Source organism: Lethenteron reissneri, chromosome 35 (assembly GCF_015708825.2).
Source record: "Lethenteron reissneri isolate LAM-NWPU_2019-01 chromosome 35, ASM1570882v1, whole genome shotgun sequence".
NCBI lineage: Eukaryota > Metazoa > Chordata > Hyperoartia > Petromyzontiformes > Petromyzontidae > Lethenteron > Lethenteron reissneri.
In genome coordinates, this window is record NC_083813.1 from 4,173,380 (window position 1) to 4,188,958 (window position 15,579).

Consider the following 15,579-nt stretch of genomic DNA (forward strand, 5'->3'; position numbering starts at 1 on the left):
CCCTCCCTATTTGAATTCAAAGCATTAAAAACACCTGATTATTCGGGTTAAAATTCTGATCAGAAAGGATACCCAGCTAGATGTTTCATATTTTGCAGGGCAGTAAAATGAACTATCTGGTGCACTTATAATAACATTCATGAATTGCTTCATTGTATAGCAAACATAATAATGTACCATTACAAACACTCCAGACAGGTACAAGCCACGCATACAATATATGTACACATATACGGTATACTACAAGGAACACTGTACGTGCAGAACGCACAAATTGTTTCACTTCTCTACAGACAGAACCCCGAAGCCGCAGGGCATATGTTGACAGTAAATATTATCTACCAAATGTTAAAAGCATTTTTTATTCATAGCAATATGCTGGAGTTAAAGCATAGTACAAGTACTGTGGTCTTATTTTAGTCAGCAAAGGCACTGGGCTACAGTTAAACGCACACTCTACTCAAGCGCAAAACGTCAACCTGGAGCCACAGCTGTGCAGATACATGTAGTGACCGGACTGGATGTCTTTTCGCTTTATTTTGTGTCGATGAGCCCAAGCATACAGAGTAATGCCATAAACTGTAGGAAAGGATGCTTCAAAATATCAGTTCTGGGGTATCACCAAAATGCAAATCCTCTGGCAATACCAATGTTTGTTTTCTTATTCCTTCATCTTTTTGTTTTAAGAATGTTTGTTCTCTAAAGTTGTACAGCACCCACTGGCCCTCTGACTGCTGTGACTTCGGGGGGTGGTGGAGGCATGATCACATGGGAGAGGATGGTGGATTGGGGGCAGCTTGCCAGGTGGGTCACCCACCACCCACTCACCCACCCACACACACCAGCCACACAAACACACATACACCCATCCACCCTGCCACACAAACACCCATACACCCACCCACCCTGCCAAGAAGCCACATACCCACCCACAACAGCAGATGTGCATGATGGTAATCCGTCATTGCCCGAGCCAGCCATCGTCGCCATTTTCTGTTTCACCACAGTGTGACGTGGCGCTCCTGCACGATTGCCCTTCTGCCTGCCTTCTTGGCAGCTTGCCTGTCTGCTTACGTGCTTGCCGGTCTGACTGTCAAACCATCTGCCTACCAGTATGCCTGCCCTTCTCTCGACCTGCACTGCTACCTGCCTGACTTGTCTTCCTGTCTTTCAGCCTGTCTGCCTGCTTTCCTGCCCACCTGCCTATATTTCCATCTCTTTCCCTGCGTGTCTGCCTGCCTCCACATCTGTCTGCATGTACTTCTACTTGCCTGCTCATTTATATGCTTATCTGCCTGCCTGCCTGCCTGCCTTTGTATTGCTGGTTACTCGGTACTCTTAAATCTACACCACACGCCTCGTTCCTGCAAGGAAACCCTGCTGGGAATTTCCGCACAGCCACCGTGCCATTTCCTTTAATGGCTCTTCATTATTAATTAGGGCCATGCCAGCCCATCATTCCTGCGGCTGAATGCGCTTTCAATTAACATGGTCATTAATTTATCATTATTTAGATCAAGCCGATGTTTACAAGTCTGATATGTGTATGTCTTGTTATTGAGCATCCTTATCTCATCTAGAGCACAGACACAATTACATCCAGCATTGTCCTGAAAATGTCTTTTAAAATTGTATTATTATATATATGTTCCTTAACGTCTCAAATGAGTTTCATTTATCTTTTTGAGACAGGTTGCGCCTCTGGATGTTTTATCAATTGACTGAATACTTTTTTGCATGTTGGCAGGAAACCAGAGAACCCCGGGAAAAAAACCCCATGCATTAAACATAGCACTGCAGCCTACTTGCTATACCACCATCTCTGGGTATATTGCTGCCCAGCAGGTGGGTAACTCAAATGTGCTTAAGGCTCTGTACCCCCCCCAACCCCAAGAAAATAAATGATCCAATCACCGGGCTGAAGTTTGCGAGCTCCAACTCGACAAATTCCCAGTACGAGTGCACAGGCTAAATGATGCGATCCACTGACCCGGTCTGCAGAGCGTGCACCTATTAAGGCCAACATGGCAGAAGTGTGGGTGGTTTGACAAGAACTGCTTGGGGCTGCCTTTGTCTTCTGAATGTTTACACACACACTATGTCAGGTACTCACTTAAGGCCGAGTCAACTTCGGCAAAGGCTAGGATGCGTTCTGATATCAAATGCCAAAAATACAGCGGATGGCCAGGTAGCCAGGACCACAGTCCAGTGTGCGAACCACTCTACCACTGCTCCAGACACACGTGTGAACCCTGCAACCCACATCCACACACAACTGTGATGCCTCGCACCTGCACACGCTTACATACACTCAACCTCCCCCTGGGTTAACAGTAGTCGGCACGCCATGGCCTGAAAAAGATACGCTCTGGTGAAGCCTGGCGCACTTTTGCAAGCCTACTGTCTCTCTGCACAGGCTAAATGATGCGATCCACTGACCCGGTCTGCAGAGCGCTGCATAACAGGTGCGAGCTGCCGCACTCGGCAAATTAACAGCACAGGTTGTGTTTGTGTAAAACAGTTCAAGGCGCACCGTGCTCGCATCTGCCATTGCACATTTGACCCCTCACTGGGCTTTGAGACTAAGCCGAGACCCCCTGCGATGACTCACGGCTGTGCCGCGGCGTCGGCAGTGAAGGGGATGGGAGGGGGGACGGAGAGGTGCAAGGAAACTCCGGCAGACACCGCCTGGTATTTTTTATTCATCGTCGTGACAGCTGCAGGTCTCGGTGAGCGCCACCAGAACCCAACCCCCAGTGTCCCCGAGCACCTTTGGCACCCACACCCGCCACCCACGCCACCGGCTGCCTCCCATACCACTGGCTGCATCCACCCACCCGCAAACGTTCACATGCACACACAAATATCATTTAGCCTTATTGACGGTAGAAGCAGGTCTTATTAGTGTGCACCTATTAAGGCCAACATGGCAGAAGTGTGGGTGGTTTGACAAGAACTGCTTGGGGCTGCCTTTGTCTTCTGAATGTTTACACACACACTATGTCAGGTACTCACTTAAGGCCGAGTCAACTTCGGCAAAGGCTAGGATGCGTTCTGATATCAAATGCCAAAAATACAGCGGATGGCCAGGTAGCCAGGACCACAGTCCAGTGTGCGAACCACTCTACCACTGCTCCAGACACACGTGTGAACCCTGCAACCCACATCCACACACAACTGTGATGCCTCGCACCTGCACACGCTTACATACACTCAACCTCCCCCTTGGTTAACAGTAGTCGGCACGCCATGGCCTGAAAAAGATACGCTCTGGTGAAGCCTGGCGCACTTTTGCAAGCCTACTGTCTCTCTCTCACCCTGCGTGCCCTTGCCCTGAAGCCACATGAAGCAACTCCCAAGCGCTCTGCCAACACGACAACTACAACACAACCGTAATGGTCTCAAGGCGCTAGTAACAGAGGCTTATTGATGAGATCCCGGAATCAATGGGGTGGTGTCCCTTCTTAGCTTCTTAGCCAACACGTCACTAGACTATATCTGCACTTGCTTTGTGTCTTGATGAGACCAAAAAACTGGGATGTATAGGCAAATGCAAAACAAAGTGTATCTGAAAGAATGAGCAATGAGTGATGCTAACCTCAGTTGGTGGTGCTCAAAAAGTGGTGGATCTATCACATTTTTATGGCAGGAACCATTCTCTTCATAGGAAGGTCACTTGCCTTTCCCACAAAGTATAACCGATTCATACGACTCCAGGGAAATGATGGGCTGAGTCAACCCTCACCCGGGATTTAAATGAAAAAGAAACACATTATTTTAACCTTAAGTAGCACTTGATTATACCCACAGATATAAAGCCTTCGAAACGTGTCTTCCACAATGAAGGATTGTGAACAAACCATATACAAGAATCACAAGCTGACACAACTGGTCTCAGAAACCCTGACTTGCACATAATAAAGAAATGCAATCCATCATATTCATGAGCAGCCAGTTATTAATATTAAAAAGGAAGAGATGCTCATTCCACCCAAAATCTTAAGCTAGGCACAGATGCATTATGGGAATCTCAAAATGATGCAAGAAAATTTTACACCTAATTCTGTGTTTTTGCTCATTTCTATTTACATCTCACTTAGAAGATACTTTTTGTCCCAAATGGTCTCTCATTTGGCAAAGTATCTTGTTGAGTAATAACTCCAAGAAAGAGCTTACCTTTACTATTCAAACAGCAGTGGTTAATAGTGTGCCTTGCATTGAGGATTAGAATATAAAATTACATTAAATTGTCGAAACACTTCTTAAATAAAATGTGCGGCGGTAAAAACTGGGCCGCAATCCCCTGTTAATACTGTTAATTGAAGTCATACATGACTTGAAATTTGCCTTTGATATACTATTTCGAAATTACCGTACACGTGCAAAGCGAAGAGATTCATAGCGGACTAACGGTTCATTAAGAGAACGTTACGGATTAAGCTGAAAAGAAGTACACGGATATGAATGTACATATAAAAGTATAGACGTGCAACTCTTGGTAAAAGGCGACTCCTATTTCACTGTACAAATGCAGTGGTTGGCCATCTCTTTACCCTGATCTCAGTGTACTTGTGTGGGCACACATCTACTACCTTGCCCGCGTGACGAACCTACCACAAGCGGAAAAACACAAGCCCCTGCTGAGCACATATGCGCGGACTGGATGCCTCATCTAGGCCGCAGACTTATGCTTCTTTACAAGGAGCCAACACTCTTAACGATTGCAATTACACTTATCAAGCTGTAGCCACATAGCCAGGTCATGGCGTAGAGTGCCACTCTCGCCGCTTGTGTCACGGTAATATTCGAATGTCTCAACGGGAAGTGGACAGGCGAGACAGCATGGTGTCCTATCACAGCCCATGTACAGAGCCCGGGAGAGGTGCACAGAAAGACCAGGCAGCAGCAGGGTAAAGAGCCAGACACCTCTGCTGAAGCTCTTCACATGCAGTTTGATATTCACACGCTTATGCCACAGAGAAGCTACATAGGTAGCATGGGAGACCGGTGGGGTGGTGAATGACAATGTTGCAAGCACAGTTACAGCTGAGCTAGTCTCCATCGAGTCAAAAGTTTAATTCCCACCCAAGTTATTGACTGCATGGAGATATTAACGTATTTGAAATATACTCAAAATGAAGGTGCTGCATACAATTAGGTGTTCGATAATTAACAGTTTAAATATTTGCACAAGTATTCAATTGTATCTACTTTCAAAAAGTGTAATTTTCCAAAACGTCAAGTATATCGTACTGTAAAAAATCCATGTTAATGGAAAAGGTTATAAAGTGGACATTTAAAAAGCCATAACAAATAATTTGCTGTATATATGACTGTTTCTGAACCCAAATCCAAAATATGAAAATTACCTGCAATTGTGGTAAAATTACCCAAGTGTTCCTTGGAAAAGGAAAATTTATTTCAACAAGGGTCCTTGTACTTAAGCAGAGGCCATCAATCAATCACCGTGGGACATGTAATAACCCCCCAGACAAGCACACCTGACCCTACGACCCTCGCGGATCATATAAATACATGTGCTTATCCCGTGTGTACAAGCAACTAGTGATACTGACAAGATGGATATGCATGTCTCCCCTGAATACACACCCTGGCTCAACGATGGCATGTTTTGTAACAAGGCCACATCGCCTTCAGCACTGGCTCCACTATGCCAATCGGTGCGCCGTTGGTGAGACGGCATGCAAAGTTAAGATGTTATTGTGCGATCGGAGTTCATTGCTTCTAACTCCAGGCACTTGTGTAATCGTCAGTGCACACTGTGATCGTAGGGCTCAATCGCTCAAGAGTTGTGACTCAAGTAGTGCCTTCGCAGTGGCAGCCATATGTTATGGTTCAGTGGCTTTAAATACAACAGCATTGGCACTTACGTGCATGAATGGGGAAATATAAACTGCAAGAGATGAAGACAACATTTAAGTAAACTTAAAACCTGCACACTCTGGTTAAGGTGTGTATTTGGGATAGCTCTACAAACATGGGATTGTGTCAGATTCACTTGTCTCAATTTTAAAACAATTCACCTCAGCAATGTACGGTTTGTGCAGCCGATCGGCGCTATGGATTATAGATCTGTAAAATCAAATCCTGGTGGGGTATCAAATCGACCCATCATCATCCATAACCAATCGAATCAGTCACACTGTTTGGTTATGTCAATTGTGGTCAACATATTTAAAGATTGTCCCAAAAAAATTTAAATGTAGGCTACTAACCCAGTGTTAGCCATGGAGTTCGGCTCTGCACCAGTCCTCGTTTGAGCAGGGACACTTGGGCTTTACCTGACTGAAGTGTTGCAAGATTCCGATAATACTGCACCGAGGACCCAATTGTTGCAATAGGTCGTGGGCCATGTGATGGATTGGAATCAATTGATTTTCCCTGGCACCACAGCTGAGATGTTATTATTGCATTAATTATCCACTTTACCGAAAGAACCAAAGAGTAATCCCTGCAGTCACGAAAGCTCCAAATTAAGACAGCTATAGCTGTTACTCATAAAAAACAAAGTTAACGTGCAACTCTGCAGTTGCCTGCTCACACGAGTGCTGGAAGAAGGGCCTCCACCCGAGGAAGATCTAGAAAGAAGCCCCCCCCCCCCAGCCTCCTCTTCTACACTGGCCAGACGTCTTGGAAGAGGTCGCAGTACTCAGTTTACCCCACCACATGCTAAACTAAACTAAAAACTAAACTAAACTCTTTATTTTACCAGGAGAGGCACTCTGAATTATACAACTCTTTTTCAGAAGCTACTTGGCCACAAATGATAGCTCAGCGAAGTGGCTTTTCATATGGAAATGTATAGCAGACAAATATTCTAAATGCATGTTTCTAAATGTGGATGGAAAAACCAGGGGACCAGGAGAAAAATCCACGCAACTACGGAGAGAACATCCATTCTCCAAATATACAGGCGTCAGGGTTGGGATTAACCCACAACCTCCTCCATACCAGGCAAGGCAGTTAACCCTTTCCCAATCCAATGACGTATATTTACATCATCGAAATAAAATCGATTCCGAATGGAATATTCAAATAAACTAAGATGCCAGTACAGTGGCGGTGTGACACACACACACACCGCTAGAGAACTACTTGAACCAGTTAGCCACAGAATGAATGCAGCAGGTCCATACGGGCAAGGTGGCGTGGGTTGAAAGTCCCAAAACCAAAGGTAGGGTGGAGCAGCAATGACAGTTTGCACTACTTCTAAATTCCCCACCCTGGTTATATTTGTACCAGCCAGGTATGTTCCGGTCTCACATGACGCAGTTAAAGAACAAAACTGCGTGTTTTTTTTGTGATTTCAAGAGAAAGTCACGCAGAATTCTTGTAACTCAGAAAATAAGTCCTGCCCAATGTCTGCAGCCAAGGGACCTCGCCTGGCAATACGACCCCTGCCCATTTCTCCTCCCAACGTTGGGTTCTCAGGGCGTGGCCTAACAGATGACTTCATGGGAACCAGTTTGGCCACTGGCCACGCCCACTTTGGCCACGCCCACTTTGACCACTGGCCACGCCCACTTTGCCCACTGGCCACGCCCACTTTGCCCACTGGCCACACCCACTTTGACCACTGGCCACGCCCACTTTGACCACTGGCCACACACACTTTGACCACGCCCACTTTGACCACTGGTCACGCCCACTTTGACCACTGGCCACGCCCACGTTGCCCACACCCATTTTGCCCACTGGCCACGCCCACTTTGACCACTGGCCACGCCCACTTTGACCAACAGCTCCTGTTGGGAACACATCTTTAGAATGGTACACGTTAGTTCAACAAGTTCCACTATGAAGACGATTCATGTTCGAGCGATTCTTTAGAATTACTCTCTGGTACAAATACAATTCACGTGAGCCCTCAAGTCTACAAACCTTAATTATGCACAAAAAAATAAAAAGCTAAAATGTCAACGGGCTAAACGAAATTAAAAGGAGGAGGCAACGAAACTGTGTAGACAGCATTCATTTCTCAAGCTGACAACACTCATCGCCTGGGGCTCTGATGCAGAGGGTCCCTTTGAAAAAAATAATAGTGAGCCGAGGGAGTGGTGACCAAAATGGCTCCAGCCGGACACGAGCACAAGCAATCGGTGCACACAGCGCGAGCACGCACGCAAACCGCTCGCCGCCCTAGTTACAGCTCTTGGCACATCACCGGTACCATCTGCCCAGCATCGTGTGCGAAAGCCGATCAGGGCCCGGGAGTGTGCGGCACAGACAGCTCCTGGATGGTGGCCAAGCGCTCGCAGCTACGCTTTTGAAGTGCTCATCCCCTCCCCGGCCGTTAGCTGCAGCTATAACGACCAACAGAAGCCAGCAGAGACTTGCACACGTGTCAAGCGCACAGACTCACACACGCGACTCCCACAGTGGCCTTGATGGGTCGTGCGCCGCTTGCTATTCAATGGTGACGTGTAAAGAGGTGAACGGGTGACTCAGGGGGCACATAATGACCATGTCGAAGCAATGAGCGGACAAGACAATCTGGGTTCAAATCTGAGCAGCCGCCCACGAAAAAGCCAAATTCGCCAGTGTAATGAGTCGTTGGTGTCAGTCCAGTCAGCCGAGGCTGCTGGAAGAAAATCCATCAAAATATAAAAATATATATTTTATGTGCAGAGGGGGACATTTTGTCTGCTTATTTATTTCTTAGCCATGATATTCCATGATGAATAATTATTTTATACAGTTGTTATTTTAGTGCCAAAATGATGCCTCATAATCGAGGAGCAATGCCCTTTCCTAAAACGTTTGGCAAACCAACAGCAAGTGGGTAACAGGCCTAAATGATGAAGAGACTCAGAGTTGAAAACCTGTCCATAGTTTACTTGGTTAATATGCTGCTGAAAAATGCATGTCTGGATGGCCCATAGGTCGATGGAAAAATAAAGATTTTTTGTAATCTGGACAAACCTTTTACCTGTTTATTTTTTTACCATAATCCTCCATGACAACTCAATTGTTTATGTATATCATATACAACTAAGTTTTTGTTGAGGCAATACAAGGTAAAGGTGCAGACCTGAAATGTCTTGCTCATGCCACTGCTGGCAAAATATCCTCAACAAGAAGGAGCTCTAGACAGTCCCTCTTCATGCTGGTCAAATGTCTTCGGAGATGGAGGCACCCACATTTAACGCAAGTATACCCTCATATTATTGTATAATTATATTGAATAGTTTGCTTAATACTATATAATTCAGTATTTTGAATACAATATACATTCCATGTATAAATTACATTTGACAAACTAATATATTGACTATGAAGTACATCATCTGTTGTTGACACTGCTGTGAAAATTTCAAAGGACATTTCTTTGCCAAAAAACTCTGGTATATAATTTGTGGGGAAAAAGGCATACATTTAAACGTGCAAATGCATTAGTAGTCCCCATCTGGATATCTAACCTATAGAAGGCATTTTTGTCTGTCTGTCTGTGAGTGAACGAAACTTGCGAAGGATTTGGCTCGCGAACCGTGGGGTTCATGTTAAAAAAAAAGTACCCAGGTACCACGCGATAGGCCCCGTGGTAAGCCAGCGCTATTCCATTTTCGTATCTGTCACCTTAAAAGTAGTTAAATTAACCATTTTTTACGCCTCAGTATTATTTATTTATTACATTACGCTGCTGAGCGCGCCAAAGCACGCATCTGCGCATGCACGACACAGCTGACAGGGGGTTGCCCCGAGCAACACACACGCCTTCGCTGGGGGAGTGGGAAATTGCCATTCGCTTTAAAAATGCTACAAAAAATACACGCAACGCTGAGGTTAATTCATCAGTGTCATGTCCTCTTCTCCCCACCGCCCCACCAATGTGTGCAATTACTACTATGGAGTCAGTATATGCTACTACTATAGTCCGTAGATAACTACTGTAGAGCGGGCGGGGGGATGATGGGGGGGGGGGAGGGTAGCGGCCCAGCCCCAGACTGCCAAGGTGCCACCTCGGCCGGCCGGCCAATCTAGGCGAGGCTGGGGACTCTGCACAGGCCTAGGCCTCACCACTACACTCTGTGAAGTGAGTACTATTATAGAGTCACTATATACTATTCTAGAGTCAGTATATACGACTATAGAGTGGGTAGATACTACTGTAGAGTACGTAGATACTACTGTAGAGTTTATAGGTACTGGTACTGGAGAGTGGGCGGTGGGAGGGGGGCGGTTTCGCAGCCCAGCCCCAGCCTGCCAAGGTGCCACCTCGGCCAGCTGGGAAATCTAGATGAGGTCAAGGGCTCTGCACAAGACTAGGCCTCACCACGTCTGTGTGTGCCTGTGTGTGCTGCCTGTGTGTGTGTGTGTCCTGTGTGTGTGGTGTCTGTGTGTGTGTGTTTTTGGTGTCTGTGTGTGTTTTTGGTGTCTGTGTGTGTTGAGTTCCAGCCTTCATAGCTACTGATGTGCTGTCTGTCTGTGTGTTGGTGGCTGTGTGGTGTCTGTGTGTTTGTGGTGTCTGTGTGTACAGTCAGTATATACTACTACAGTCAGTAGATACTATAAAAGAGCCAATAGATACTACCGTGGAGTTAGTAGATACTATATTCTTAGGTGTTTTCGGTAAAGTAATGTAGGTAAAACATCAAAATCAATAAAAATAATAAAATAAAATAAAGATCACGACGTTTCGGAGGCAACACAAGTCTCCGTCATCAGGTGGGACAGTCACAGCCAGATTAGCTGCATCAAGTGTAGATACTACTATGGTCAGTAAATACTTCTACAGTCAGTAGATTCCACTACAGTCAGTATATATTGCTGCAGTCAGTCGTAATGACTATAGAGTCAGTAGATACTGCTATAGAGTCAGCAGATCCTGCTATAGTCAGTAGATACTACTGTAGAGGCACATACTACTGTAGAGTAAGATACTACTATAGAGTCGCTAGATACGACTCTATTGTATGTAGGGTGTGTAGGTATATATGCCTAGGTGGGGTATAAATACTTTTAGAGGGGGGGGGGGGCGACAATTTTTGGAAACCTTTTAGATCAACTATTTACCCCCCACTTTCTATAACGTTTTAGACTTCTGCAAGCCTCTTATCATTTTGTTGACGGACAAATTGACAAACGGCACGCCGGGCTTTCACAATAGCTTAGTATTTGTGTTGTATATGTTATGTTTTTAAGAGAAGTTTTGAAGAAAAAAAATTCCCACGGGCAACGCCGGGTATTTCCCGCTAGTATGTTATAAATATTGATACACGCTATAGTGACAGTTGTGTCGTCATGCGCTGGATATGCAAATGATGAGTTGATTAGTGTGTAAATCACCAATTTTAAAGGTTAAGCCTTACAACCTACGGAGAACCCCATCAATAAAATTCAGTCTGATTCACTGCAAAGAGCTTTGCAGAAGGACCTTAGATTTTTATGTATTCAAAAACATGTATGTTAAACTTCTTTCGCACCATACGTAGTCAACCATGCTAATCGGACGTACTTTTTTGAATACCAATCAATCTTTATTTTATGAGCTAATATCACCCTCCATATAGTAAGCATCAGTGCAAATTACAAAATTATACCGTGTTATTTTAACCCTTGTGGCCTAGAAGACAAAATGGTAATTTCACTGAATTGGATTTTCACCATCTGTAATTTTTATTAAATTTGATCTGTGTCAAAGAGACATGGTCATTGAGTCAAACAACTTCCAAGTTATGGGTGATTGAAGATTTGACCTTTTTCAGGTGCCCAAGGGGTCAAGTTCAACATTACACGTTATTTTTGGAAAACTAAGACACCATTGGAAAGCGACATTTCGGTCCTTTACAAAGATGTAAATAAACGATGTTTTTTAAATCAAATTCGATGACCTTGGCCTTGACAAAATGACCTAACTTGAAATTTAAAAAAGGTGGGAACAAATATCCCAGACCCTGGGCAACATGGGTAGAAAAAAAGATATCAAGCTGGGCACTTTAAAAATAGATATTAGCCACAATGTACATCGACATAATGTAAACAATGTCTTAGTCTTCTCTGTAGTTCCAAAAATTCGAGCGTTATGGCTTGTAATGTTGAACTTGACCCCTCCAGCACACAAAAAATGATCCAAAACTCGGAATCTATTTGACCAACTCGTCTCCACTTTGGAATGTTATCATGTATATATGGTACCTACAATTGTGCTACATTTCATCAAGATTGGAGGTGGTCAGATTTCAATCCCAATTTGTTTGAAGTTACGAGCCATAACAAAAACATACATTAAACACTTTAAATGTGTAAAAGTGTTGAGATTTTTTTTTTTGCTATCGCAAACACAATTTAGCATTTATGCCAAACCAGTTTTCTCCTGTAATCGTATAACTTGTATTCATTATAGCTCCAGTGCTCATACATAATTCAGTTGTTTTTTGGGCAGGACTGATATCACAATGCTGCACGTTTAACTACTATGGGTGCCACATTGTGGTTATGTACAATGCTGCAAAACTAATTATGCAGGGTTAAACCATTTTAAAGCTTTAAAAGCTGCCCACAGCTCACCCATTAAATAATTGAGGTGCCTGTTAATCAACCACCCCTGTGTAAAAAAACATAAAAACCCAACAGGTTGTTAGCACAAAATTACATGAAATAATGAAGCAATGTCGCCATCACCTTACCTGCTGCACTGAGACATGAGTGAGCGCTTGAGGCAGCAGCTGAGAGTGAGTCACTGTCACCGTTTGGGGCTGCACGTGTGGCTGTTGCAAAAACGAGGGTGGTGTCGCCTGTCTGAGATGCTGTTGCTGCTGTTGGGCCTCCTGCATTTTCTGTGGGCTTTGCTGGGGATTATAGTGTGACGGGGAGGCAGATACATTCATATATGGTGGCGTTGTTTGTGGCAGCCTTGGTGCAACTGTATTTCCAGGGAGAGCTGCCATCATGGCGCCCTGACTAATTGGCTGCTGTTGCTGCTGCTGGTGTTGGTGGTGGGCCTGCTGCGTCTGCTGCTGCTGCTGCTGCTGCAGTGGCATCCTGGGGTAGCCGACGGCACCGGAGCCAAGCGGCACCGAGGGGCAAGCGCTGCTGCCCATGCTAACGCCTGCGCTTGGTTGCCTGTGCGTCGGCGCCACGCTAACATTCATTTTTGCCGGAGAGGCATTGGCGGCGGGTTGGTGATTGAAATTTCCCTGAGAATACGATGGGTGCATAGCCCTGGAGTCCATTTGGTTGACCAAACCCTGCTGGCTGCCGGCCATCATCGGGAGCTGCTGGGCAACTCGTTGGGCACCCCCCGGCATAAAGGCTTGATTACCCCTCGGGTACATCGAAGGCGGCGGTGTCGTCTGGACTTGCTGATTTCCATTATTGAGGTGATTAGGGGATAGACCCTGGCTCAACCGAGCACCGCCAATTATTCCCTGATCGGCGACGCCGCCATACGTGCACTGCACAAACGGCCCCGAGCTGCTCACAGAGCAAGACGGTGGAGGCGCCACTTGGCCCTGGTTTGCCGAGAAGTTTAAGTGATTATTCTGTGGGCTTGCGGAAAAGTTGCCCATGCTGTTGTTCCCTGGTTGGGCGAATCGCCGACAGGCACTCATCGATCCACTGTGATGGTGAAAGGCTTGATTGTGTGAAGGTAGCTGAGGCATCATCTGAGAGTAACAATTATTGCTGCCACCACTGCCTCCACTGCTGCCACCGCTGCTGTTTCCAGCTGTTCCGGGTGACCTCATAAATTGTCCACCTTGGTTCAAAGCGTCTGGTCCCCCGGGAAAATGATTCAGCGATTGCTGCTGCTGTGGTGGTGGTTGTGGCGGCGGCTGCTGCTGTTGTTGTTGCTGCTGCTGTTGCTGCTGCAAAATGTAATAATTATCCATTTGCTGGTGCACTGGCTGCTGGTGGTGTGGTGGGCCCGTGGGCTGAGACTGATGGTGCGCTTGTTGGGGCTGATGGTAAAGTGGCATGGTCGGCGGCTCCTGGCGTCCCCAGAGCGGGTCTTCATTCACAAACGTCTCCTCGGAGCAATCCTCCTGCCCTGTGGCAAACAAGCCAAAGGGACTACCCACTTGGTCCGGCATGGGCTGGTGAAGTCGTGGCCCCTTAAACTGCTGGTGTGCGGCTGGAACACTGCTCATGGCACAATGGACAGGGCTGCCTAGTATTCCCGCAGGGCTTCCCATCACCGCCTGGGGGCTACCCATCATCCCCAGTGCGTCCGCCTGCGGCGGCGGTGGCGGCGGCTGCTGCTGCTGCTGCTGCTGCGGCTCATATTGGCTAAAGAGGTGGTGGAATGGTGCACCGGGCTGGTGGACGCCGGGGTACTGCGTCTGGGGGTCTTGCAGCGGGCTGAAAGCCTGCTCGTCCAAGTCAGGGGTTGGATCGTCGAAACCGCCTGCCACCAGGTTCTCCAGCCCATCACCAAATATATCCCCATCGTCAAACAGATCCATGATTTCAACACCTGTGGCGGTCGTCGCCACTGTTGAAACAGCGAGTGCCACTCTACAAAAACATGAAAACACCTACGACCTCGACCCTCCTCACCAACATCAGGGGAGGATGGATTAAGACTTCCTCAGAAACGTCACATTGCTATTATCTCTTGCATCTCACACAGGGTCCACACTTCCCTCGAGTTTGCTGTATGTGCAGGGGGGCAGAGCGATGTCAGAGGCAAATATGTTGGGGAAAGCTCCTGGGGAGGGAAGGGAGGGGGGGAGAAAGAAAAATTGGGACAAATGATGAAATGAGCAATAAATGTGACAAGCTTGCAAGCCGTGAAATCATGCAACATGCTCCTTTCATAGTACATCTATTTTTGGAATTAAAATGCAGAATTCAACCGTAAGGAAAATATTACTTTAAAAAGGATATCTAACATTGCATTTAATTATGTATATATATCAGCATGCATGCAAAAGTCAAAAGTTAACATGCTCACTAACGTATTTCAAGCATACAGTTTATTTTCCTTATCAATTGAAACTATCTCGAGCAAGGCCATCCAAACTGCCTTAAAAAAACACCCTAGTTTAAAGTTTCAAATGTGTAAAAAAATGTACACTACACATTACTATACAAATACAGAAAGAGTTGTTTTTTAAAGAAAAAAATCCTAATTTAAGTTAACCACCTGTGATTCTGATGAGTCCATTATGTATCTTAAATGCTTTAAATGCATCTTGCATAAGCCACGCCTAGATTTCAACCATTGCAGTTGTTATGGCCAAACTTTTACAGTGATTAATATTAAATCCATCCAAAAAAATGCACCTAGAAGTTGATAATTCTGAAAAAAATAAACTGGAGCCCAGTAAACATTTTGTGCACATATGCATGTAGACAAAAGTGTACCACGTTCTCGTCTTTAGTAATACTGAACTTTCATTTTAAGCAACACGATTTATGGACGGCAATGCTGATTATACGACAACATATCACTGAGGCCAACTAAGCAATTTGTCATCCGAGATGCATGTCTTTCACTATGCGGAAATGTTAGTTTTTAGCATTGCTGAAACCATTCCAAGAGAAGAATAAAACAACAGATGGAGCGAGATGAGAATATGTGCAGTCAGATTATAAAGCTTGGCGTTGCGGTGTAGC

At 45.6% G+C, this 15,579-nt stretch overlaps 1 protein-coding gene across 1 annotated transcript in view; it reads right to left on the bottom strand.

Annotated features, from left to right (window-relative positions):
• LOC133350830 (chromodomain-helicase-DNA-binding protein 7-like) overlaps nucleotides 1-15,579 on the bottom strand; it is a 164,753-nt gene that overhangs the window by 136,236 nt on the left and 12,938 nt on the right. The window contains 1 exon segment of the mRNA XM_061565600.1: nucleotides 12,648-14,668. Within this exon segment, the coding sequence (XP_061421584.1) occupies nucleotides 12,648-14,423 (1,776 nt within the window). The 5' untranslated portion in view covers nucleotides 14,424-14,668.